General features: G+C 37.8%; 4 protein-coding genes across 18 annotated transcripts; 2 read left to right on the plus strand and 2 right to left on the minus strand.

Moving 5' to 3' along the window:
• Positions 1 to 1970: 1970 nt before the first annotated feature.
• Positions 1971 to 8767, plus strand: LOC116027168 (ankyrin repeat-containing protein P16F5.05c). Of its 11 annotated transcripts, XM_031268622.1 has the most exons (7): positions 1971 to 2132; positions 3252 to 3392; positions 7276 to 7363; positions 7904 to 7968; positions 8205 to 8273; positions 8349 to 8398; positions 8491 to 8767. In XM_031268622.1, the coding sequence occupies exons 2-7, from the start codon at positions 3312 to 3314 to the stop codon at positions 8600 to 8602; spliced, it is 465 nt and encodes a 154-aa protein (XP_031124482.1). In that variant the 5' UTR covers positions 1971 to 2132; positions 3252 to 3311; the 3' UTR covers positions 8603 to 8767. The 11 variants fall into 11 exon arrangements, 7 of the variants coding, with proteins under 7 accessions (XP_031124482.1, XP_031124481.1, XP_031124479.1 ...); XR_004099920.1 differs by lacking the exons at positions 1971 to 2132; positions 8205 to 8273; positions 8349 to 8398; positions 8491 to 8767 and adding exons at positions 4384 to 5334; positions 5869 to 6690 and having other exon boundaries at positions 3262 to 3392; positions 7904 to 7942; XR_004099922.1 differs by lacking the exons at positions 1971 to 2132; positions 3252 to 3392; positions 8205 to 8273; positions 8349 to 8398; positions 8491 to 8767 and adding exons at positions 5039 to 5175; positions 5264 to 5371; positions 5869 to 6690 and having other exon boundaries at positions 7904 to 7942.
• A 148-nt stretch (positions 8768 to 8915) lies between these two features.
• On the plus strand, positions 8916 to 11762 carry LOC116027170 (pentatricopeptide repeat-containing protein At2g17033). The gene is made up of 2 exons (XM_031268623.1): positions 8916 to 9543; positions 9628 to 11762. The coding sequence occupies exons 1-2, from the start codon at positions 9286 to 9288 to the stop codon at positions 10780 to 10782; spliced, it is 1413 nt and encodes a 470-aa protein (XP_031124483.1). The 5' UTR covers positions 8916 to 9285; the 3' UTR covers positions 10783 to 11762.
• LOC116027167 (serine/threonine-protein kinase ATR) lies at positions 10688 to 23201 on the minus strand. 5 transcript variants are annotated; one of them, XR_004099917.1, is made up of 17 exons: positions 22927 to 23201; positions 22696 to 22840; positions 22286 to 22398; positions 21798 to 22129; positions 21274 to 21395; positions 20851 to 20995; positions 19958 to 20536; positions 19791 to 19866; positions 19103 to 19415; positions 18683 to 18792; positions 17551 to 18589; positions 13944 to 17337; positions 13276 to 13842; positions 12264 to 12887; positions 11848 to 12042; positions 11049 to 11582; positions 10688 to 10944 (listed from the first exon to the last, which is right to left on the minus strand). XR_004099917.1 is itself a non-coding variant. In XM_031268614.1 (15 exons), the coding sequence occupies exons 1-15, from the start codon at positions 23066 to 23068 to the stop codon at positions 11415 to 11417; spliced, it is 8157 nt and encodes a 2718-aa protein (XP_031124474.1). In that variant the 5' UTR covers positions 23069 to 23201; the 3' UTR covers positions 10688 to 11414. The 5 variants fall into 5 exon arrangements, 2 of the variants coding, with proteins under 2 accessions (XP_031124474.1, XP_031124475.1); XR_004099916.1 differs by having other exon boundaries at positions 17551 to 18792; XM_031268614.1 differs by having other exon boundaries at positions 10688 to 11582; positions 17551 to 18792.
• A 932-nt stretch (positions 23202 to 24133) lies between these two features.
• LOC116027985 (heterodimeric geranylgeranyl pyrophosphate synthase small subunit, chloroplastic-like) lies at positions 24134 to 26236 on the minus strand. Its single transcript, XM_031269787.1, has 2 exons — positions 25791 to 26236; positions 24134 to 24905 (listed from the first exon to the last, which is right to left on the minus strand). The coding sequence occupies exons 1-2, from the start codon at positions 26127 to 26129 to the stop codon at positions 24252 to 24254; spliced, it is 993 nt and encodes a 330-aa protein (XP_031125647.1). The 5' UTR covers positions 26130 to 26236; the 3' UTR covers positions 24134 to 24251.
• Between the last annotated feature and the right edge of the window lie 836 nt (positions 26237 to 27072).

Raw genomic sequence — 27072 nt, forward strand, 5'->3', positions numbered from 1 at the left:
GTGTTTACCTATAAAAATAGGGATTCACCATAACCAAACCTATCGCATTTCTAACTCACTTTTGAGAAAGGAGAATTGGAAGGGAAAGAGCACACAAGGTGTTTGATTAATTACCTCAACTAGTCTAGTTGCCATGAGAATAGGATTAGAACTTAGGTAATAGGCCAATTAGCCAATATATGACCATGAGAATATGGCGTTGGCACTTGCTAAACTCCCTCACTTTCATTATTGATTATTGTTTGGCTTAGACACTTAGAACATTGAGAGGTATTTATGTGAAGTGATTTTATCTAAATCCTTTCTTTCAAATTGTCTTTTACTGTTTTCAAAAAAAAAATTGTCTTTTACTTAATCCATTGCTTTATTGCCAAAGGCTTTGTAGTCAAGCGACATAGCTGTGACCTTGCTAAGTGAGAGGTCATAGGTTTGATCCCCAGTGGGGGCGTTGTAATAGTGTCAATAGTATTCAAAAAAAAAATACATTGCTTTATTTTATACTTGTTCTTTATGCAAACAAATTTCCTTTTGGTTAGCTTTCAAATACCTCGAACCCCTACTAGAACATTCCTTGAGGACGATATTCACACTAAAAACCAACTTTCAATTCTTATTTGCTTTTATTTGCACTCGTAATTGGTTGCATGATTTCAATATGGATAAGTTAATTTATAAAGTCTTATGTTATATTATATTAGATTTAAAAAAAAAATTGGTGATTTAATTTTAAACATTTGTTTATGTATTTTATATGTAGATTGTGATTATGAATTGAATGATGGAATTTGATTAACTATGAACTTGTGAACGATAAAATTTTAGATTATGGACTTTAAAATTACTGTTATGTTTGTTTGATGAACTATGGAGTATGGAGTTGTGATTTGTGAGCAATGTTACAAAAATCGCGCCTAGGCGCTAGGCGGAGACCAGCTGCGTCGAGAAAGGCCAGAATCGGCCTCCTCCGCGACACTGCCTAGCCGCCCGCACCGTCTCAGCCCTCCCCTCCCCTTTTTTTTGGAACGGAGCTACAGACGGAGAGAGACGACGGATTGAAGATGATGCTCTCTACTCTGCCGGCTCTAGTGAGGACGCTGATGGTGATGACGCCTGACGCAGACAGATTGAAGATGATGGAACCAGATGCCAAATCTGATGCCAATGAAGAAAAACATATTAGGATTGCAAATTGTGATTTATGATGGAAAAGGAAAAAGGCGCAGACGGATTGCATATTACGATGACATCTCAGAAGTGTGATTTATCATTTATGATGGAAGAAGCGTGATTTACGATCTTATCTCTCAGACTCTCACTTATGATGACTCATGCATAGTCGTGTAGGCACAGGAAATTTAAAAAAAAAATTGAAAAAAATAATAACAAATCGGGTGCCTAACGTTTTCTTCAACATTGCTTGTGAGTTTGATGAACTATGGAGTATTGTTACGTTTAATGTTTGATGAACTATAGACTTGTGAACTTTATAATTACTACTACGTATTATGTATTATCAATTATGTAATGTCTAATGTTTGATGAACTACGTCTTATGTTAGTTATGTAAGGGGTGGTGTGGCGAGGACCTGCTTAGCCTACGAGCCAAAGCGGGGTGGTTTGGGTCCTTGGAATCTGTTTGCCTACATGGAGGAAAGAGAGGGTAAGAGAGAGAGATAGTAGATGTGCTGTAAAATGGAGTTCTTGGAACAGTATTTCTGCAACAGGAAATATATAAACAATCAGGAGTACTGCACGCTCAAGCGCGCTGACAAATATTTATTTAATTTTTTAATCATATTTGTTTTGATTTTTTTTCTCTCCTCTCGTTTTCTTTTTCATAATCACGCTTACAAAAACTTATTAAAAATTACAAGAAATCCTCACTATTAATTAAGGATGCTCTAAAACTCAAGCCCACCAAGGAGCGCACTTTTTTGGCCTGTCTGCTCTATGGCGGGCTTTGACCCGCCCCGACTAATTCCCAAATCTAATTTCCCCCTTCTATTCGGGTATACCACCTCTACGCAGCCGTCGGACGCAGCAACGCAGGGACGAGTGGACGACGGGCCGACCGCGACGACTTCATCCTATCTCTGGCAACTGGCGTCAATCTCCGGCGAGCGGCACAACAGGTTAGTGGTATACACTGATACACTTACTTTTAGTCTAATACTGTGTCGTGACTGGAGGAATGGATGCTGCGGGCTGCGGCGTGCTTTGGCCTGCTGTGACTGCTGCGGCCTTGCGAGTTGCGGCGGTGGACGAAGGCTGCGGTCTGCAGCTCTCTCTCTCTCTCTCTCTCTCTCTTTTCCTAATGAAGATCAACCTGCAGCTTTGTTCTTTAAATGTGAATTTGTTATATTATAAATATTAATATCTAATGGTAGTCGGTAGATGTTACTATGTTTATGTTTTGCTATTGATTGTTATATATTGATAGTTAAATATTGATGAGATTACTTTGTTTATGTTTTGCTATTGATTGTTAAATGTTGATAGTTAATTATTTATGAGATTACTTTGTTTATGTTTTGCTATTGATAATTAGATATTTATGATATTACATAGGATGACAACCAAGAGGAGATTATGCTGAAGCCGTGATTTGTTTCATTTTATGTTTTATGCTATTATGCTATTATTATGTTTGCATTGTGGTTACTAATGAGTTTTCAAGACATTGTATTAAACTTGTGTTGGATTTTTTGTATTATGGACTTTTTGTTTTGTATTGTGTTTTAAACTTGTGTTAGATTTTTGTATTATGAACTTGTGGTTTTGTGGTTATTAAACTTGTGTTGTTGGATGTTGTATTATGAACTTGGTTTTGTAGTTATTGATTTATTGTCATGTGATTCATAATCATGGATTTGTGGTTATATACTTATTATGTATTAGCTTTGTATAATTGTATTAGTGTATATTTGTGTTAGGTATATTTTTAAATTTTTTTACATAATAGGCTCAAAGCTTGAAGCCTTTTTAATGGCCTACATATTAAATAGGCCTTTAAAACGGCTTTAGGCCAGACCAAGCCAATGTAGGCTTAGGCTTGAGCTTTAAAAAAAAGAGCCACAGGTCCAGGCTCAGACCTATTTTTCTAAAGCTTGGCCCAGCCTATTTTCATCCCTATTTGCTAGTAAGCATTCACTTAATTTGACAATAAGTTGCCGTTAATTTGCAAATTTGCATTTATTTTTGTTGACACCCCCTAGTTAAACCCTAATATTTATTCGAATCCTTCTATGCAGTACTAGTGTACTACTCCCTCGTTTCTTCTGCCGCAATTACACTGCCAACTAGGTTCAGGAATGGGGGTGGAACATGTGCTGGATACAGCTGAGAGAAGTTCGCATGAAACAATGCTGGAAACCATTGAGGCCCTGCTTGAGGTACCCAATTAACATTTATCGAGTATTCTCCATTGTATCATTGATAACCCTGATATACGTACTATGAGTAGTTGATGAATAACTTTTCGGTGATGTATGAGGATTTACGCGAAAAGTGTTAAGAAAATTTATCTATTGAAATTGTGGTTTCTACTAGTTTAATGCATTGTGGCAGGTTGGTTTTGTGGTTAATTTTGAATATTGGATTCTATCAGTATAATTAACACCTAAAATTAGTGTTAAAGGTTTACTGTTAGACCATATTTACATTGTCACCATGAGACATGACATTGTCATCTTGTTCATCACACCTGAATAGTAAGGCATTGGTTTTTTTAAATGACATGGCTTAATTATTTATATTGAATTGAATTGCATGTCATTTGAATTAAACTGTACTTTGATGCACCAATCTTTGGAAGCATGGGTGCATGCTATAGTGATTGCTAAAAGTTTACATGGATAATTATATTACATCTTTGAATAATGGAATTCTTGCCACCCCTTTCAAATCGAAAGAGAGGTTACATGGCTTCTAACATGAGCTGTCACTTATCTGATAGTCTGATACACACCATAATGAATTGGTGATGCAACATTCTATGATGGTTATGCATTTGCTAGCTAAATCTAATTACTTGAACTTTTATGTTGTATGGATGTTTCAAAAATAGACCCCAGTTGTGTTATCAATGTGGCTATATTCTAGAGAATCTTATTTCACTTTGCAAAATTCTCATCTCTCTTTTCTTTTGAGTAATATTAAGATACCCAAGGTTGGAAGTTATAGGGTTATACATAATTTTCTCTTCTTAGGCTCATTATATGTAGTTTAATTGTCGATTTTTTTTTTCCTATTTTGCTTTTACTTCCTATAAATCAAACTTTTTTCCTGCACGGGAAAAGAAAATTTTAAACTGATATGACCAATGTTTTAGTTCTTACATCAAATCCTTGGTAGGCTAATGTAGTTAGTTGGTTGATACTACAGGAGCAGAGGTTGGACATAATAAACATGCTGTAAAGCTGTAAGCTTTCGAGCAGCCTGTTTATCTTCTATTAGCCACCAAGAGCTTTGCATAGTATGGTCAGGAAGTCTTGTACTAAGGATTTGAAGGAAAAGCTTTGTGTTAGAATCGTGTATGAATGTATAGACATAGCCTTTTAATCAAGCTTGGACTTGACACTAATGCAGTATGCGCCACAAAGCTCATCAACAAGTATCTGTCCTTAGGGCTTGCCAACTCTCTCAGTCATGCCCACCAACTGTTTGATCAAGTACCTTTGAAAGACCCACCTTTATGGACATCCCTAATCTCCGCTTATGCTCGCCACAACCAACTTGACAATGCCCTCCATCTCTTCTCCCTTATGCTCCGGCAAACCCAACCAGATTTAGATGCCCGACCAAATCACTTTGTCATCACTGCTGTTGCCCGGGCCATTGCATTTGCTCCACAACACATCTTTTTGGGCCAACTTCTTCATGCCCATGTTATCAAATCTGGATTTTTACCTGGAAAAGTCATCGTTGAAACTGCCTTTCTTGATATGTATTCCAAGTGTGGGGTCATAGAGTCTGCAAGGAAGTTGTTTGAGGAAATGCCATACAGAAACTTAGTGACTTGTAATGCTATGTTGTCTGGGTACATGCAAAATGGAATGGAAACTCATGGGTCAAAGTTGTTCTACCGGATGAAGTGTGGAGAGGTTTATGCACCTGATGAGTATAGTATTTCAACTGTGTTGTCTGGTTGTGTACAAACTCAAGATCTTGTTTTGGGTATGCAAGTTCATGCGTATGCAATTGTTGGTGGTTTTGAAGTAAATTGTGCAAATTCAATTGCTAATATGTATTTTTCTTGTGGTAGAATTGCCTGTGCCACGAAAATTATGGATGCAGTCTACCAGGATACTGTTTCAAAGCTTTTAAGCATAAGAGGTTATATTTTAAATCACAGTTATGTTGCTGCATTTAGGTATGTTTGCTCTCTGGGTAATGTAGTTGAAATTTTAAACACAGATTATACAATTTTTGTGCCTCTACTAACTATCTGCACAAAGTTATCTCTGGTCAGAGTCGGGAAGCAAGTCCATGGCCTCTTTATTGCTATGACAAATTCATATAAGATTATTAATCCATTAGGGGAGGATGGGGTAATTATTGGTAGTGCATTAATTGATATGTATTGCAAATGTGGTGATGTTGGTGAAGGCAAGAAAGTTTTTGAAACATGGCCGTGTGAACATGTTTCACTCTGGAACGCATTAATATCTGGTTATATATCCAATGGCCTTATTGAGACTGCTAATGTTCTGTTTCAGGCTATGCCCAAGAAAGATATTGTTTCTTGGACTAGCATGATCACAGGATTTGTGCGGAATAACATGCCCCAAGAAGGATTAGATTTATTGGCTAAAATGTATTGCACTGAAGGCGGATATGAGATTGATGGAAACTGCTTAACTTTTGTAGTGTGCCTGGAAGCATGCACCCATCTAACAGATTTGGAAAAAGGAAAGCAGATACATGCAAAAATCATTAGGAGATTACCCGGTGTAGATACTAGTAATGTGGTTGTTGGAACAGCTTTAGTAGAAATGTATTCTAGATCAGGCAATTTGCATTACTCACACACAGTTTTTGATTCAATGAAGCAGAAAAACATCGTTGCATGGACATCTATTCTCACGGGTTTTGCAGCCCATGGGTGTGGTTTACAAGCCCTTGAAATGTTCCAAAAAATGCTAGATAATGGCATTCAGCCAAATGAAGTGACATTTGTCACAATATTAACTGCGTGCAGTCATTGTGGTTTGGTGAATGAGGGACTGCAATATTTTAAGGAGATGAAGAAGTATGGGTTGACGCCAAAGGAAGATCATTATACTTGTTTAATTGATATGTTGGGACGAAATGGAATGCTTGAAGAGGCATGGCATTTGGTGAGGGAAGTTGAAGAGCTGGGTAATAAGTCTTATGCAGGTTCCATTTGGGCTGCATTGCTTGGGGCTTGCCAATTGTACGAAAACGTTGAAATTGGAAGAAAGGTAGCACAGAAGATGTTGGAAAATGAAAAGCAGATTTCAGCGACCTGTATTGCATTATATAATGTCTTTGCAACAGCAGGGATGTGGAATGAAGCATATGAAACAAGAGAGTTTTTGACCAGAGAAGGAATTGCCAATGGAGAGGCTGGCCTTAGTCGCCTCTGCATGCCTCCTCTTTGATCTGACCATTTCAAGCAACTTTAGTCATTTAGTGACAGCAAAGGTTTTGGCCGCAGTCTAAAAAGTGGTTAGATAAAACCTGCTCTATAGTAGTCAAATTGCTGTAATGAAAATATATACCAATTCTAGAACATAGGAATAAAAAGAGAATTTCAGTTTATATGCATTTAAAAGTTGTCAAATGAGGACTATAATACCATTGGTTAAAAAAGAGTTCATTAACAAAAAAAAAAAAAGCTCTCAGAGATCTTTTTTAACTGTAATTTTATGGTAGAAATCTGTGGTCAGTAATCTATACAAAGGCCACTATGCAATAGCTAATCATTTTTGCAGCTCATGATTCTATCGGCCTTTTTTATTAGATGTCTACTACAGTGGTTGGAATACAAGTTTTCTTTTGCAATAGGCCAATAGATACATTACTGAGTTTCCAAATTTTTGTTCATTTTATATGCAAAATGAAGATTTAGTGTGTGAGGGAGCGGTTTACATAGAGATGAAATCTTTAATTAGATGTCCACACTATATCTGTCTAAAGGAGCTTATTTTCCGTGTCCAAATTTCTTACAAATCTTTAATATGCTATGATGTCATGTTCATCAGGTATATGATTCCCTTTAATCTATTGACTAATATGTTTTATGTTGAATAGGCTGCAAGGTATAATGATATTGAAGATATAATGAGCTTAGTATCCTCCGGCATATCTCTTAATTCAAAGGATTCACAGGGCCGAACTGGTATTGATTTGATCATTCTTTGACTTCTTAGAGAGAGTTTATAAATTAGTGAATAACACCTCAGTTGTTACTTACTGTTAGTCTATTACTTGATTTTTCTTAAATTTAATTATGCTACATCCAACTCCCTTGCTTGTTTGCAAGTCCCATACTCATGCTTTATCCTTATGCATGACTTATTAACCTAATCTAGGAGCTCTAATATGCAAACATGTTATAGTAGTCTGTAATGTGATGCTTTGCACTCATAGAAGTAACTAAATACTTTTTGTATTGTATGTTATTTGTGTATGCCCTATACCTAAATAGAAAACTTCCCCTCCAATTGTGTCATTGACCTCCAACACTTTTTGCTATTTGTTTGGGATTAAGCTGTTTAGTTGAACTAGTATGTTTTATAATAATCATTCTATTCTACTCTATAGTTGATTGTGTTTTTTCTGAGACGGATTGTTTGGGATAAAGGGCCTTTTTATGTATTTTTGTACTCATATTTTATTCTCATGTATGTAATGTTGTTTAATTGTAAATGATTTGCAGCACTGCATATGGCTTCTGCTAATGGGCATTGTGACATTGTGGACTACCTTATTCGTAATGAAGTGGTGAGTGCCATCATGGTTGCAATTACAATTCAGATACTTACTCTCCATTGTTGAACACAGATTAGTTTACATCTTTAGCATCTGATACCACATTTGTGTTGTTTTGCTTTGCTTCCTCTTTTTAACAATGCTTATTTCTTAGTTAAGAAATTATTGGTGTGTGAAATTTTATTTTTAATTTTGTGAAGTACTCCCTCAAAGATGATGTTAATAATTATTGTCTTCTTGTGGAAAAGGATGTCAATGCTTCTAACGAGGAGAAAAATACACCTCTTCATTGGGCCTGTCTTAACGGGCATGTTGAGGTATATTGCTGTGTTCTAATGTGCATTAACTTCATTTAATGCAAAACGATCTGGGCTTATTACTGTCTCTATCAGGTTGTCAAGAGCTTAATTCTTGCTGGAGCCAATGTCTCAGCGCTAAATAGGTGAATTGTTTTATGAATTTAGTAGCAGATGGTGGTCTTTATCATTTGAGGTTTAGCCTGACTAAATTGTTTCATTTGTTGATGTTTAATAGCCATGAGAGAACCCCCATGGATGAGGCAGTAAGCGGAGGGAAAGTGGATGTGATTGATGCAATCAACCATGCAGTGGCACAGCTTGAACTTTCGGGTGCAACAGTTTCTTAAAACCACACTATGGTAGCAATTAAGGTAGAAAGCGTCAAAAGCGTTACCGTCTTTTAAAGAAATTTTCATACCAAGATGTTAACGTCTTTGTATTCTTAAATACTATACTTGAGAATTGAGATGAGAAGGTTGGTGAAAACATGTTAATGCCTTTGTGTTCTTAAATACTCTTTTGTTGGTCACTTTGTCCTACTTGGCATTTTTTTGGGTTTGGAACCTCAAAGGTTCGTGATATGATAAATCAGTTCCTATTGGGTTATAGTTCAATTCAGATCGAATAGTGGTCATTCTTATTTGAAATAAAAATTAAAACTTTTAATCTAAGGGAAAAAGAGAAATAATGATGAAACTAGGTTCAAAACTATGGTAAAATATTCAAAATGGCGCTTAAAACTGTTATAGTACCATGAATCCATGACCACGAGCCAGATGACCATGAGCATGACATTAAAATAAGAGAAAAACTTGGTTAAATCAAACCTCCACTTTTAAGTGAGACTAATGTTATAATTTGGAATAATATTACTGTATTATTCTTCTAATAATAACTTGCTGGTAATTTGAAGTTGTTTCATCGTCATCCACCTCCCTATCTATCTCCTATTTACAATTAGACGAAGGGGATGTTGGATTGTTGGATCATCTAGTACGGCGTTACAACCCATTCCATTTCTCATAGTACAATGATGGTAATTGGCGTCGGAATTGCAAGGCCGCCGCCGCCGTCGCAGTTGAAGTTGCAGATTTGTTGTGCGTTGAGCAAGCAAGGCGACCGTTTTCTCCGCTCCCTCGTTGTTACCTCGCCCAACCACAACCTCCATAGCTTGCTTCGGAAGTTCGTCTCATCCTCTTCCAAAAATGTTGCTATTACCACTCTTTCCCATCTCCTCTCCCCCACCACCACCGCTACCCATCCTCGCCTCTCATCGTTTGCCCTCCCTGTACGTATCTCTCTCTCTCTCTCCCTCCCGCTCTGTACACGTGCATTCATCTGTTATTTATTCGTGAATGTGTGTTGATTGCAGTTGTACTTGGTGATAACTGAGGCCTCGTGGTTCGATTGGAATCCTAAGCTAGTAGCGGACCTCATCGCTCTGTTGCACAAGCAGCAACGATTTGATGAAGCTGGAACCCTAGTTGCGGAAACGGTCTCCAAATTAAGCCCCCGGAAGCGCGATTTGTGTAGCTTCTACTGTCACCTAATCGATTCGCAATCCAAACACAAGTTACGGGAAGGAGTTTTCGAGAGTTACGCCCAATTGAAGCAGTTGCTTCTTTCAGGCTCTTCCTCCTCGGATTACTTGAAGCGACGTGGATATGAATCCATGATCAAAGCCATGTGTGAGGTTGGATTACCTTTTGAAGCTGAGGAGATGATGGAGGAAATGAGAGGTCTAGGGCTGAAGCCATCCAAGTTCGAGTTTCGTTGTCTGGTTTATGCATACGGAAAAATTGGGCTCTTTGGAGAGATGAAGAGGATTGTGGATCAAGTGGAGGGAGAAGGATTCCCGCCAGACACCATTATTTCAAATATGGTTCTTTCCTCCCTTGGAGCTCACAGAGAGTTGGCAGAAATGTGCTGTTGGCTTCAAAAGATGAAAGCTTTAGGCGTTGTGATTTCAATTAGGACTTACAATTCAGTATTGAATTCATGCCCTAAATTAAACCTATTGCTGCATGGCAACATGAAGAATATGCCTCTTTCACTTGAAGGGTTAGCCGAGGATCTGAGTGGGGACGAACGTTCACTAGTTCTCCACCTGGTTGATGCATCATCAACATCAGTTTTGAAGGAGGTGATGGAGTGGAAGGCGTCGGAATTGAAGTTGGATCTGCATGGAATGCATTTATGCTCGGCATATTTGATTATGTTACAGTGGTTCGACGAGCTTCAATCAAAATTTCAAGCAGGAAATGATTACGAGCTTCCAAATGAGATTAGGGTAGTATGTGGGTCAGGAAAGCACAGTGCTGTTAGAGGGAAATCTCCGGTGAAAGATTTGGTGAAGAAAATGATAGTGCAGATGAAGTGTCCGCTTAGGAATGATGACAAAAATATTGGATGCTTTGTTGCCAAAGGGAATGTTCTCAAAGAGTGGTTGATGCTATATCATTATCATATGAAGCCAGCCAACCAGCCAGCCTCTAGAATTGGATTTTCATCATTTTGCTCACAATAACACCATTGGCAGTTGAAACATATAACATCAACTGTCTGTGTACATCCTAGATTTCTTTCTATTGGGGTATTTTCTGGATCTATGGCTGACATGGTTAAACAAAATTGAAGACTGCTCCACGCGTGCACTTAATCCAATCCCGTCTTCAACCACCAATTCTTGCTGCCAATTTACATCAAATCAGAGAACTTTAGTTGAAAAATCATCACTGAATTTATTTTTTTTTTAAATTAAAGCTGAAAGAGAAGCTGACAAATCAACTATACCAGCTTGTCCAATTTCTCCAGGTTGCCGGTTACCAACAAGTGAGCAGCGAGGGCAATTGCTAACTAGACAAGTTGATCAGAACTCAAGCTCAATGGTGGGTGGGCTATTCTGTTGAATCTGCTGGTAAGCACCATGTAAAAACACCCCTGCCCTAAATCACCGACTTTGCACAGGAGAGAGGAAGCAAGAGGATGGAAATTACCATCTTAAACACCTCTACTGCAGGTTATACCTAAGTACTCAGTTGTATGCCTCTGTGCATACTCACAGATGGGGCTTTCTGTAAGTGGCATAAAATTTGGAAAGGAGACCAAGAATAAGGCCTGATGGATGTCAATCATTGAGAAATCTGAATACTAGTAACCTCAAAACCAAGGCATCCACCATATGTACATTTTGCCAAGATTTTTGTGCGACACTGCTTCAGCAATCAAGCGCCGAGCTTGTCCTTCTACTGCTAGAGGCAAAGAAGGTGCAGCTCCAACACCAACTACTACTCCTTGTAAGCGTGCTTCAATGTGGCTGATTGCCCTCTGCATTTTGAGGAAAGACGATTGTCAAAAGTATTTCCATTAACACTTACATATTCAATCATCATTAACTATGTATTCAATTTTATGTGAAGCCAAAGTTGCATATTAACCACTGTAAGTACCTAAGCCTTCATAGCTAGGCAATAACTGATATAACGAAAGATCAATACTTGACTGAAATTTCATATGAAGAGTATAACTTTTACACTTGACAACCTCATATCTATATATACAAAATACGAAGTGAAATGACAAAAACTCCAACCTGTGCATGAGGGTTTTGAACCTCCACCCCACTGGATTTGTGAGATTTAGTCCATTCCACAAGAGGATCATGGACGAAAGTCTCTAGGACACTCATTAGTGTCTCCCGGTGATTCCTCAATACTGAAAGTGTGATCTCGCTAACTTTCAGGAAGATACCCTCATATCCTGTTATTCCCAAACCATCAACCATGTTCTGCATATCACACTTCAATAAGTCAATATTCTGATTTTTTCTTAACATAGAGCACCCCTTCCCCCCAATTCCCACAGCAGGAGTTAAAAAATATCCAATCAATTGAGTTCAGATTGAATGAATGGCACTGACTTGGCAAATGCTAATAACCTCTCAAAAAAATTTTAAAAAGGGGGTGGAGGGGAGGAAACCCTATTGTATTTTGAGTATTTGGCCCTGACCTGTGTAAGCCTGAATGGAACAAGCTCAGGTTTCTCCAATAGCAATCCTTTATCAAATAAGCAACTGAAATCCACATGAACACAGTCCCCTGTGGTAGAATCGAAAAGTATGTTTTCACCATGACGATCTCCAAGGCCCACAATGTGCCCAACCATTGACCAAACAGCAGTAGTATGTGCATAGGCAACTCGAGCCCTAAACCAAGCAGCTGGTTCAGAAAATGTGTTTAGAAACCATTTATGGAAAACAGGAGGGAACATTGGAAGGATTCGGTTCTCCAGCATTTCCTCTGCTGGCATTTTTCCTTGACATTGGTCATAAATGCGCTTAATATGAGGATTAGTTTTCTGTCTATCAAACTTGCCACAGCTTATATAAATGTCTTGGAGAATTTGTCGAAGACCACGAGTATGTGGCACCCATTCAACCATACCACAGTCCTCTGTTAATGGAATCACTGCAAATGTGCGAATGTAAAGCTTCCTCCTCCGACTCTCAGGGCATTTAGACAATAGTCGATTGACCATTGCATTGAATTCCATCATGCGTGCATCTTTTCTCAAGTCATCCTTCGGTTTGCAAAGGAATGGACGTTCACTTCCATCACTGCCCAAAAGAATGACCTGCAAAACCAAAGAGCAACCATCTAGGATGATCCCAATCAAGATATGTGCTCTGCAGAACCATCAATTCATGCAAAGATAGATCGAATAGCTTTTTATATCAGATACTTTTGTTACAAGAGGAATTTATGATGCATGTTATTGGGCTCCATTCAATATATAATTCACAGTATCCTTAACTCTGATGAATAGAGATGGAATGGGAGGGAAAGAAAGGACAAAGAAAATTAGACTAGGCAACTGGCATGCGTAAAATGAAAGTCAATCATTTCAGCAAGAAAGTCAGTATAAACTTGCAGTATAGCATACTTGTAGTATACACCTAAAACATCTAGAAGACCCTACACCAAACCAATGAGTAAAATAAGTAGTAAACAGAAAGACTTACTTTCTTTGGACGCTGAAGTGAAGAAAGAATATCAGCCTCATCACTAATTCCAGATATAGTAGGAAGATCAGTAAAAGAGAATGTATCAGCTGCAACAGAATCAGTTTGATTTATATAATATGAGGGCAGGTTAACAGTAAGTGATTGTTGGGTTGGCATAATGATATCCACTGGCATCATCCTCTTCAAAGCACTAAATTCAGTTGAGATATTTATTGTTCTTGCCCTTGGTTGACCATTATGATTACACAACTTGATTAGATGGTCAATCAGAGTAGCAAATTGTGTAAACAAAGAGTTCACATCTTTGTCAGTAGATCTGTTTCTGGCAGCTTGAATAATCTCTGCAGCAGCTTTCTTCCTTGAAGAAACTTGTGATTTTGTAACAGCTGCCATAATCCAAAGAGCTTGTTGTGGATATTGCTGTAGAACAGAAGTAATTATGTGTTTCACCAGCCTAACAGTGTCTTCATTCTGATGGCAAATTCTAGAAACGAGTTGTGGCAAAACAGTTAACCATTGATAGGTTGGCAAATCCTTTAAGCAGCCCCGCATAATGTTCATGACCTGCACATATTATAGATGCTATATAAGCACAAAAGAAAAGACATTACTTGGATGGTTTTCAGTAGGTAATTAAAAAAGAAAAACTTATTGTAAGCAACCACCTTCCCATGGATGGTTTTCATGTCTCTGGTAGAAGCTACATTACTTGGATGGCAAACGCTCCCAAAGTCAAACCAAAGAGTTAATAATCTTGGAAGCGCTTGAAAAAGATTCTTGTGGCCCCTATGAAGGCCCTTAGCATAAAATAATAGTACATCGGGAAGATCAGACCACCATGGTTTCTCAGCATTCAAGCTGGTAGAAGAAACTGGATTGAAATTTGATGGCACCACCCTGGAAAGCGGTTCCGTTTTATCTTCCTGCCTCTTCCTTGCATCAACAAGCAGTTCATCGCAATATTTAGCCATATAAAAGTATCCATTTTCCCACTTGGGCTGCAGTTCCTTCACTCTAGAGTATAGATTTATCATATCTTCTTTCTTCTTTTGACCAGTATAATGTATCCACCTTGAATATAATAGGAGGGTTTTGGCAACATCTCTAGTCTCATTTAAAAACTGGGTATTAGAAAGTAGAGGTGGAGGGTTCAGTGGAACCAATGAAAGGCTTGTGATAGATGATATTGCTGAAGAACCAACAACCTCCACAGGCATACTCAGAAGTGATTGTTGGAGCTCTGCAATGGCGCCATCAGCTCGCCTAGTGCTCCAGAGAAGCTTAGCCTTTTCCACATTGACATTAGGTGCCATTGTGGCTTCTAAGACAACCCTGGCTTCTAAGATTGCCCTATTTGCAGTCTCATAATGACCAGCGGAGCGACAAAGCTTTGCATATTGTATCCAACAATTCCCAACTGAATCCCTGACACCACTAGCACAAAAAACAAGCCTCCGGAAAGCCAAAAGTGGCTCCCTTGCCCAGAGAGATGGTTGAGTGAGTTTGAGTCGGTTTTCCCAGTTTCCCGTTAGTTTTGGGAACTGTAGTTCATCAAGATGTAATGATTTTTCCAAAAAAGATTCACCTCCAAGAAGAAAGTTGAATTCCTCCAACTCCCGTAGCATGTGAAGCTTTACAACAAATGGGTAAGCCCGTGCATAAGAATCCATGCCAGCAGCAGCCAAAGGACCAATCAAAGATTGCTTGGACAATGCAATTTTCTCATCAACAGAGAATTGATCTTTCTTCATCATTGCTTGAAGAATCATTGCAACATCCATGTCAAATGAAGCATTACTCTCAGCATTGCTGCAAATTAAACCTTCTTTATCAGCCCCATTGAGATACTCATCCATCAAGTCCCATCTGCCAAGTCTCCATGCAGCCTGAATACCTTGCATGCACCACATTTTCCTATATTCAGGAATCCTCGACATTAATCCAGTTACGTAAGTAACCATGCCCTGCAAATGGTACATGTTTAGCAGGCAGTTAAGAACATCTGAATGCCTCTGGACAGATGTGGGTTCCATTTGCAGAGCTTGCTCACATGAAGTTAGAACTTCTGCCCAGTTTCCAGCTTTTTTATTTATCAAAAAATGATCTTGCAAGCTCTTTGCCTTGCGTAGAGAAGCAAAACCAGACAAGCCATCTGGTTCATCCAAGCCACTATATATCTCCATTAGGAATGAAATGTCTTCATCCTCAAAGATGCCACTCTTTTCAGAGGATGGGTTGAAAGATCCTGACTTCTCCCGTACATAAGATTCAAAGTATAACAAAGACCTGGCATAAGCATGACACCTAAAAGATGCCCTAGCAAGAGTAACTTTAGGAATTGCTGCCAAAAGCTCAGAAACATGTTTACATTGCATAAGCATCTGTTCTGAATCATTCTGCTCCTTCAATTTTAAAGCTTGTTGCCTAGAATTGGATGTTTGAACAGACAGTGAAAGAGCAAGATCTTGTTCTACGTCATACACCCATTGGCCCAGATTATCAAGAAGAGTAAAAACAGCTTGAATACAGACTTCATTATGCCCAGAACTAATCCCGTGGACAGTAGCATTGTTACTCTCTGATGCAGCTGCACGAAGAACAAATAGAATTTCTTCAGCTATGCCATGGCGTGCCTCTTCAGTTCCATGACACACAGCATGCAAGACTAAATATGGCAGAAGATACATTGCTATTTGCACGTCATGACGGACTATACCACGACAGGCTTTGAAAATACTAGCCCGAGAACCTATTGCATGCACAGTCAATTTTTTTATCCAAAAAAATATCCATCTTCTGAATGACATTGAAGGGCGGTAAATGGGACCAGAAGATGCTGAATCTGACGAATTTGGAAGTTGAAATCTTGAGGTCAAGCAAGGAGCTATGATTTCTTTAACATAATCAGAGAATCGGTTCCACAATCTCTGACCCCTTTCATGCAAATCATTGCAATTTCCAGAGCTTTTCGGTGTAGATGCAAGTGACTTCAAAGGTTGTTTACTTATTCTCTTTGATAAAGAACCTGAAACATTTTCATCAAGAGATGCCTCACAACCTGCAATCTTTAGAAGTTCCTGTATAGCCAAAGCTGCTGAATCTTGAATAATAGTGTCAGGTGCTGCTCTGAAAGCCCTGGCTAGATGTTTGTGGATCAATTCAAAAATAAGATCATCATCTGAACATGCAATTTTGAAACGTGTGTTTGAAAATCCCTTGATTTTGGCAGGATCCACAGCTCCAAGTGCTCCAAGACAATCGGCACAAATCAACTTCAGCCGCTGCCCAACCATAGTTCTTGATTCTTCTGCACACCCTCTAAGTAAGGATGTAATCAAACTGCTCATAACATCCATACTTGGATCCCCTTCCTTAGTAATTAAAGCCATGACATCCTCCCTTCTAAGGTTCAGCAACTTGCTCAATTCTGATGCTACCATATACCTAACATTCAAATTTTCATGGTTGAGCCCATCAACAATGTCTAGCAATTGATCCTTCAAGCTCATTGGCCCACGTGCTTCTTGTATTATACTATTCACTTTAGAAAGAACAGGAATATTAGGCAATGGAGGGAACTCACGGATATGTTCCTTTAGGATTGCTCTATTTTGGGTCACAAGTTCTTCCAAAATCTCCACAATTTTCGGCGAGTGTGAAGAGGATTTTTCTTTCTCCCTCTCTAAGAAGGGAACAAGAGCAGCAAACACTTGGGAAATCACATGTTTGGTACTAGATGGTGATACCAGAGCTAGTTGCTTGATAAAATAATGGAAAACAGAAAGACCATCACCCTGGAGTGGTTCCTTATCTATAGCATGCATGAGAAGAACCATAAGTTTTGGAACATAAGTGCTAAGATGGGAACCCATCAGATCAATAAGCATCTCAATCCGTTTAACAGCTTGTCTTTGAAGTGATATGTCCTTTGTATGAAGCATTTTCCGATCAATGCTATTAAGGAGACCAACAAAATGATTCCTCAAAAATCCAGGAAGATCTTCATTTCCAGTCAGAATTCTTGCAACTTCTTTTATCATCTGAGGCACCCTCATCAACCTGAGTCAATGAAATCATAAAATTGTCATTCATGCATATAGTTGATATTAATCTCTAAGGAAAAATTCCTAGGAGAAACTCATGTTTTGGAAGCCATGATAAAGAAACTCAAATAAGAACCAGCACAGAGCAGTTGCACCTTCCACTAAGCTTCTTTTATATTGATGCAGGGAAAGAGAGTTTTTGGATGGAGAAGGAAGGGAATAATTGTACCTTTTGTTTATCTCTTTGACATCTTCATCTGTAAAACACACAAGTTCATCCAAGAGAGCAGGCAATGCAGCAGAAAAAATCTCTTGGTTGTCAGAACCTGTCTTCTCATGGTAGAACTGCAGAACAGATAGTAAATCCTGTCTTTCAGCTCGATGAAGAGCATAAGCAAGTACTTTAGGCAGCCAATTAACAATCAATTGCACCATATCCGTGTTTAAACACTTGGCCAACTCATGCAAGATTGTAATTACTTCATCACCACCCTTTTGTGTGACAATGAGCTTTGGAAGAACAACAGGGACCATCTTTTTCACAAGTTTTTCAGTTTCAATGTCAAGCACTGCCAGTGCAAACTCTTCCACAATTTTTGGAGAGCTAGCAAGCCTTGAAGAAAGATAATCATACAATTCATTTCTGATACAAAGAACTTTGGGAAGGAGTTCATATCCATCTTCAGTATGAAAGTAGCAAGAGCCTCTTATCAACCTTGATGCTATTATCCTCACTTGCAAGTGAGGGTTATCAAGCTGGTCAATTAATAGAATAAGAGAGAAGAAAAAGAACTGGCTGTGTACATCAACTGTGTTCATAACATTCACTGCAGCTTCTAGAAGAGTTTCATGCACCAAGGGATCATCAGTTGCTGAAAGAGCATCTTTTAATTTCTCCATGAACTTTTGTTCTTTGGTTTTGTTTGGTTCCCCATCCAAGAATAAACAATTCAGAATAGGTTCCTCAAGGAAGAAACCAACCTTTGCACAGAATGCTTCTCTCACCGCCTTTATCCTATGAAGGAGTAGGTAATCAATACATTTCAACCATTCACATCTTGTTGTGAGAAGAATACTTTCTGTTACATGGAGAAGAATTCGCTGAATTACATCTACACAAGAAACTTGAATATCTTCTGATGATTCGTCATAAAGCAATTTGAAGAAGAGGGATTGCAAATGATTATAACCATAGTCTTCAGCAAATCCTATATCTTGAACATTAGGCAGGTGTAAAATTTTTGAATTCAATTCATTACCAGGTACATCTGTGTCACATTTTGAACACCAAACTCTCAAAAGACCATCCACTGTCAAATCTTGTTTTCCGACATCCTTCTGAAAGTATAATTTGCATTTACCTTCACAAAGAACAGCACCAGTACAGTAAGATCCATAAAGGCATGCTAAATAACCAAGTGCATGGGGGATGATCTTCTTAGTTCGCCCATCCATCTCTTTCTCTAGAATCCTGCTCTAATGCAATGACAAACTATTAATCTTTTTTTTATGGGCTAACTAGCTCACTTGACAAAAGATCTTCAGAAAAAGATTGAGCCTGAGGGAGCTTTATTAACTTTAAGTACAAGAAAACAGAAATTCCCATTGATATCTACTATAAACTGATTGAAAAAGTAGCTTTCATAATTGAAATTAAACACCATTCTAACTAGTTCAAAAGCATACCATCTTATAATTAGGGTATAATTCCAATCTTTGCATCAAACTCAAGAATAAATTATGTTTGATAAACCAATCAAAAATTAATTATTTTTACTTACTCCAGTCTCTTGAACATATGTGTTAGCAAACCATAACCACACCACATGACTATTATTGGCATGGAATAAACAGCTTCTCTTCTAACCTCCTCCATTTCATCAAGAAGACCCAGATCTAAAATATCAAGATCATTTCCATTTTGCAACCAGGGTCCAATCTTTGAAAGAACCTGCAGTGAGAGGCATTTTGCCTTCCATGGTGGCTGGGAATTAATTGATATAGAATTTGACCACGGCAGCCTTAGCAATGGTCGCATCATATTTGGAAGACCACTTATACTATTGAGAAACTCCTCCTCCACAGAAATGGAGCCTAAGTTACACAAGAAATAAATACACAAATTAGTATACTTGTTCTATGGTATAATGCAGTTTTTGTTATACCTGTCAGATCAAATTCATTATTTATGGTGGTATTTAAATTGTAATTCTCTTAAATTATTGAGATATCATGTCTTGAATCAAATACATTGTCTGTCATGTCACAATAATGAGATCTCCAATCATACAAATACACTGATCAGTAACTGGTTCTTCACCAGCACCATCTTCAAGTATCATGCAAGCTTTTGGGGAAGTAAAGGAAGAGAATATTATGGAACATTACGAAGCAAAAAGAGTATAGTTATCAAACTGTGCTCCTTACACACCAAACATTAACAAGTGAAATCCAATTAAATCATGATACCTTTTAAGAGCAAAAGGTTGTTAACAGCATCTAGAAAAATTGATAAATCAAAGAGTAGTGGAAGTCCTTGCTGAACCTGCAGATAGCAATTGATAGTTAATTAAGTATAGGAAAAAGGTTTACACACACACACAACTCAGTTACTTAAGTAAACAACAGCATCAGACCTGTTCATCAATCCAAGGTACCCATTCACACATATGCTGAAATATCTGAAGCAAGAGATTGTTACATGGGTATTTACAGAAAACAATGCAGAGTGTACTAAGAGCTGTCAGTGCAACTTCTGGTCCCAATGAGTTGTCTCTGTCGCTAAGAGGTTTCAAAAGTTGAACAAACATCTTCAAGGAGCTATGCATGTAGTTAGCATATTCTTTGTCTCGCATAAAAGGAGATTCATATATAAGCTTGTTTAAATCCTCACATTTCATGCCAGAACCCACAAATTCACCTTCAAACTTTTGAAGTTTTGCCTTAGAGGTCTCCATGCTGTCCTGAGGCCTTTTCTCTCCAACTCTTGGGTTCTCAGACACACTAGAGTTTGAGGTTGATAAACACACACCACCATCATTCACCATTTCCCCTCCAGAAATATTAGATTGGAGACTGGATAAAGCAACCTCAAAACACTCTATTAATGGGACAATTGGACTGGATGAGTAGAGCAATTTAATAAGAAATTCGGGTCTCCATATATGAGGGGGGCAATATTTAACAACACGAGAGTAAGCACAGCAGAGAGCACCCTGGATGGGGGAAAAAAAAAAGATATATGAGGTCATCAGAAATTAAACAATGAATTATGTGAAATATTATGGAGCAAAATCTGGAGTGTTTCCTGGAGTGTTTCCAGGGGTGTAGTTAGTGTATTTTTTTCAGGAAAAGTGTCCCCATTTGTCTCCATCCTTAGATGTATATATATGTAATCAGTGTGTAGTGAATCAATAAGAGAAATATACAACATACTCTTATTTCAGAAATTAATTAGGTTATAAGGAAAAATAAGTCACATTCAAGAAAGCCAATAAATAGAAGTAGTAAACAAGAAAATGAAATCAACCTTGAGCTCTTGACTTCTTGTTCTAAGCAATGACTGGGGAAAGACATTCACTAAATCTGTAGCTGTTGACCTGACAACATCAACTGGGCAACGGGAGTGTAATAAGTGAAGGCATCCACCCATGGATGAATCATACATAGTGTTTCTGCAACAAATTGGAAGTTTAAGGTTGTAAGAGAAAATAATCAAACAGATGAGAACAGAGGAATATGTACATTTCTTCAATGTGATAAAATCATCAGTATCACCAACTCTTTGAACTAATAAAGATTCCTGCTGAGCTGAGTCAACTGCAGGCAACATTATTGAAATGTTGACTAAAATCTTGTTTTCCGTCAAGCTTCAACATAGACCTCATTGTCTACAAATGCAATGAAAATGAAAATAGTGAAAGAAAATAAAGAAATCTACTATTTTTATTACCTGAAGACTGGAAGTTCCCCCTTGCCTTCATGTAATATAATTGTTATCAGTTGTATTAACCTTTCAGCAGGAACAATTTCATAACTCATGGCTCCAACAAGGTGCACAAAGTCAAAGCATACCTTGCACAAGATTTCAATAGTCAGGTAACCAGCACCCATGCTGTGTTTGGATAGGTGGAGATTGAGGGGAAAGAAAATGGGAGGGAAAAGAAAACCTGTATTTGAATGAGAGGAAAGGGAGAGAAGAGAGTGAGAAGTGGAGGTAGTGAATGTATTTAGAAGAAGAAAGGAGCTAAGTCAAGTGTATTGAGAAAGTAATAACCAATTTTCTCCTCATTTTGGGGAGGAAAGCATTTGATAGGATGTGAGTTTATTTTCACCACTTTTTCCTCTTGTTTACCTTCCCCTTTATCCAAACAAGAGAAAATACAATTTTCCACCCAATCCAAACACTGTATAAGAGAAAGGTGTATGATACAAGGAAGCAATATTTTATGTGTAATATGCAGTTAAAATACCAACCATGTGCAGATCAGCATCTCCATAGCACAAAAGCTTGCAGATGGCCAGGACACAAGAGGTATTCAAGAGTCCTTCAACATATAGAGTTCCTTCAGTTAAACATTTAGAAAGCACCTTGATAGCAAAAGAAGCAAAAAGTTGACATCTTTCATTCCCAGTCAGATTAATCAAAATGCCATAGCTATCATCTGCTTTACAGCACTGGGGAAGATCACAGAGAGCGGATGGTTCATCCCAAGCTCCAGAAAAAGATTCGGTGAAACACTTCAAAGATACTTTTCTTGATCCTTTATAGCATTGCCTTTCACAGACCAAAGCCACATCCACAAGATCTATAAGAAGACAGAAGAGGTTAGGTTAAAAAGTGGCACTTTATTAGTGTTCATTTTCCACAGGCGCTGGAAATGAATTCTACAAGGAACCATGATTGGTAATAATATTCCACAAGTGCTGATCATGATTCCAATTTTAGCAGTGTAGAAATGTACCTTCAACCAACAACATTGCATCCATAAAGAATAGCCTGTAAGCATCTCGATCCCCCGTACGAAGCAGTGACAACAGGGATACAACCGTTTCAAAAATCACCCCATGTTGAGCCCTAGATAAGTGATAATAGCTTTAAGTTGTTGCAGAAATAACATAAAAGTAGTTAATTTTATTATTACTATACATAAAAGTAGAGGAGATGGTAAGGGATAACGCCAATAGGCCCAATACCAATCCCAAAAGCTGCTGTGTGAAGCATTTACTTAAGTAGATGAACAAGGAAGCATAGAAGACACATTTTGTCCAAAGTAAACAGTCGAAGAAACTGATATACATCCTTTAAAACTAAAATACATAAAATTGGGGGAAGGAATGGAATGGAATGGAATGGATACATTGAGTGACTCACTTAAATGCGGATTCAGCAAAGAAGGGCAATATGCGAGCAATGACCGGCAACACGGCGGAAGGCTTGCCGTGATAAAACACTCCCGGAAAGTTGTTGGCGACATGTGCGGAGAGTTTAAGTATGGCAACCACCTCTCTGTGTTTGTCTACAGCAAGTGGTAGAATAGAAAGATAAGTAAAATAGAAAAGGAGAGTGGTGTGGTGTGGTGGTGGAAAAGAGAAGAGAAGAGACCTGCGGAGGGGACGACATAGGTGCGGAGGAGATTGGGAAGAACGTCGCGGAAAAGGGCCTTCAAATCGTCGTCGTTTTGGTGGTTGGGTTGCCTTGCTATGCGCTCTCGAAGTTTGTGTAGAAGGCTCGACAGGTTCGCCATAGCCCGCCCATACACCAAACTCCCAACTCTCTTTCCCTCCTAACTCCTAATTCGAATTCTGGTCTCCGCTTCTACCGGAATGGAACCAAATTCCCAAATAAATAATTATGTCAACCCACTTCGTCTCATCACGACTCAACTGCAACTTCTCTCTTCTTCTTTTTTCTTTTTTTCTTTAAACTAATTTTACTTTCTTATTGTTGTTTTTTTTTTTTTTTAATATCTGGTACTCAATTTCCAATCTCATCAAATATAACTCTCAATTTTTCAAAATTAACATTTTTTATCCTTTCATTAAACATTTCTTTTAGTGTGCAATACCAAAAAATACCTCAACACATACCAATACCGAAATACTAAATAAATATTTTATTAAATTCTTTTTCAAGTACAAAAATAAAATAAAATATAACATCCCTATATGCTATCTTTATTAATTCTTTCTCAATTTTAAAAGTGAGTCATACTTTTATATTACGTAATAACATATTATCACTACATCTCTTTTATAATTTCAACTCAATTTAAAATATATCCAGTAATATTATAATATTATTATTATTTAAATTTATTACTCTGTATTAAAAATATTAAAGTACAAAACAGTCTCAAGAGTCAAATTAATACTATTTAAATTTAAAGTTGTCAACAAGTTGCATTAAAGAAATTGTGATTGATTGGCTATGTAAATGTGCAAAATCGCAAGAAACTTGGTCTTAATAGCACATCTGCATTAAAGAAATTGTCATTGCTTTCAAATACTATTTGCAATAAAGAAATTGTGATTGATTGGCTATGTAAATGGGCAAAATTGCAAGAAACTTGATCTTAATAGCTCACCAATCATGTTTTTCTAAATTTAAAACTTTGTTTAATAATTTAAGAAGAATGCAGTTTTCAGTTTTTTTTTTTTTCAACTTTTGATCAAATGCATATTCCTATTTCTAGACAACATTATGCATATGATGTTGATAAATGTTGGGGATGGCATGTAAACATTCTCATCACACCAATTTGTTTTTGGACATTTACTTAAAAAGATAAATCAAATATTAACCCAATTCATGCAGCATAATAAGCATTCATTCATGGAGAACCCAACATGTATATATAGAGAAAGATAAATGATAAAACAACAACAGGTTCGAGATAGAGATAGTGTAGCCACAACTTTATCATAAACTTACTCAACATCAACATTAAAACCTCTATAGGCAGCATAATCTACAAAGCTGTGTAGTGGGATGACCTTATCACCATACTTCTCAAGAGCATCCAACTCTTTCTTAGCTTGTCCCCTCAGCTCCTCTGCAACTTCCATAGCCTTCTCTACACCATAAACACTCACATAGCTTTTACCTTTCTTTTTATTTTTCTCCACGCTCTCCGTCTTAGCTTCCCGTATGTCATCCACAACTTGATACAACACGCCTACTGCACGCCCATACCTTCTCAGCATTTCGATCTCCTCATCTGAAGCGCCCGCCAGGAGACCTCCACACACCGCAGAGCATTCCCCCATTTCGCCAAATTTCTTTTCTTGAACAAACCCAACAGCGTTTGGTCCACCCTCAAGGTCGACAAATTGTCCAGCAGCCATGCCAGTAGACCCCACGGCTCGGGCAATCTCAGTGATCACTTGGAGAAGTTGATTCTCAGGAACAAGATCAGTTGGTGTGTGGGACACAATATGCTGGAAACCAAGTGGAAATAAGGCATCCCCAGCCAAAATTGCCATGTCCACACCAAATTTCGTGTGGTTCGTAGGTTTTCCTCGACGGAATGGGTCATCATCCATGCATGGTAAGTCATCATGAATCAATGAAGCAGCATGAACCTAGTCATGGAAGACATCAGCTTCAAAGAAGAATATATGAACTACAAAATACACAAGCTTTATTTTCTTGAAAAGCTCAACATTTTCAGTTGTTTCAATCTTCCTACACTGCAAGGTAATATACAGAACAAATTTTGTATATACTTCAGTAACCAATAAAGACAGCATTGCAATTCCTGTAGGAGGCTATCACGCACAAGACGTTATCTGAGATGGTATATATATATATATATATATGCTTAGAATATTCATTTTTAACAACATTCCAATTTACAACAGGGAGCAAAGGACTGAGGGGTGAGTGATTGACAAGGTTTTTAGTGAGCATAAGTTCAGAAAGTTACAATCCATAAGTCATCAAAAAAGGACATATAAGCAGGTAACATATTATGAGGATAACAAGTCACAGTGCACATTACAAGCATCCAACAGTTTGCACAACAAGCAAGATTATAACAGTAGGTATATCTATATCTCTGAGAAAACACTATTGTCCTCTTGGGCGAGTATATACTTTTGACCAAAGTGGACAAATTTCTTGTGCGCTGAACCGAGTTACCCTGCTGTACATCCTGTTCTAGTGGTGTGAACCCTTGGGGTTTGGGATTCAACCTATTGGGAGACGAAGTATATATTTTGATATGTGACTTGTAGTAATGAGATGCATCACAGTGATGCCTCCCCCTCCTCTTAAGGGCTAAGGTTCATTTTCAGTGCAGTAAATTAATTAATAAGATTGAACTATGAATTATCATACATTTCTATTCCTTCTAAACAATTAGCAATAACATAACATAAATTGTATTAGGTATTCATGTACGGCGAATTAAATCTTAATAGATTGCGTTATTAAAAGGAGAAAGAGGTTGAAAAGAAGAAGCATACCATTTCGAGAGCGCAGGCAGTGGGAAAGGCAGCGAGACGGTTGCCGCCGAAGAGCTCACAAGCGGAGACGCACATGATGGGTGGGGCCCTCTTGGCACCCTTGGCCAGAACAGAGTAGCGCATAGCTTCGTAAATCTGGTTCGGGTACTGAACCGGAATTGCCTCATCCAGCTTCTGGTTGATCTCCTTAATCAGAGTGGCCCAGTACGTCTTAAGATCAAAATTGGTGGACGACGCCGATACCGATGCCGAAGAGCACCTAATTCCTCCTCGCTTTAAAACCGGCCGCCTTCCCGGAATATACACCTGACAAGAGTTTAATGCCATAGAAAACACCATCACTGTTATACTTCTATTCTCTCTCTCTTTATATTTCTATATATAGACTATAGATTTACTTTGATGATTGATGATTCTGGTCTGGGGTTTGATGTGTAAAGACTCTCCTCTGTCTGTATATTCTGTATAAGTGATATCGATTAGTGGGCTCCGCACTATGATTCTATCGGAGCCCTAAATATACATGACAAACTAATCACTACCGTTCAGAGAACACAGTGCAAAATCACACTCGTAGTTAAAATTTACTCCCTATTTATTGGGCAAATGACTGAAATGGGAAGAATTGTGTAGGCAGGGATAAAAATAGAAAGATTTTAAAATCTGCATTCCGCACTATTTTGAGAAAAACTTATTTAGGAGATATGTATGTAGTGTAAAAAATGCATCTCCTAAATGAGTTTTTTTTTTAATGTAAAAAAATAAAAAATAAAAATTCTTTTGAAACATAAAATGGAAGGATTGACCCCATTTAAAAACCAAAATAGGCTTCTAGTACGTAGAGATGACATTATTGATTCGTGACTATCACCGGTGTATGAGAAATGCATGTGGTAATTGCGTTTCTCAATATGAGAAACGCATTTGCCATATGTGTTTCATCACTCTACGTAGACGACCTTTAGACGCAAGTATCACTTGCGTTTCTGGTATTTTTCAAAAAGAATTTTTTTTTTTTTTTTACATTTTTTAAAAAACTCACTTGAGAGATGGGTTTTGTTTTTCTCAAAATAATACAGGTTTTTAAATCTTCATATTTTTGTCTCTCCATACACAATTCTTCTCATTTTAGTCATTTACCATTTATTCTGGCCCATTTTGAATTAAATCAATATACCCTTAGTTAACTTTTGAGTAAATTCTACTAAAGGATCCTCTAAGTTACTCTCTTAGTATAAGACATCTTCAACTTCTATAGAATTACGCCAAGACCTTGTAGTCT

This window comes from Ipomoea triloba, chromosome 8 (assembly GCF_003576645.1).
Source record: "Ipomoea triloba cultivar NCNSP0323 chromosome 8, ASM357664v1".
NCBI lineage: Eukaryota > Viridiplantae > Streptophyta > Magnoliopsida > Solanales > Convolvulaceae > Ipomoea > Ipomoea triloba.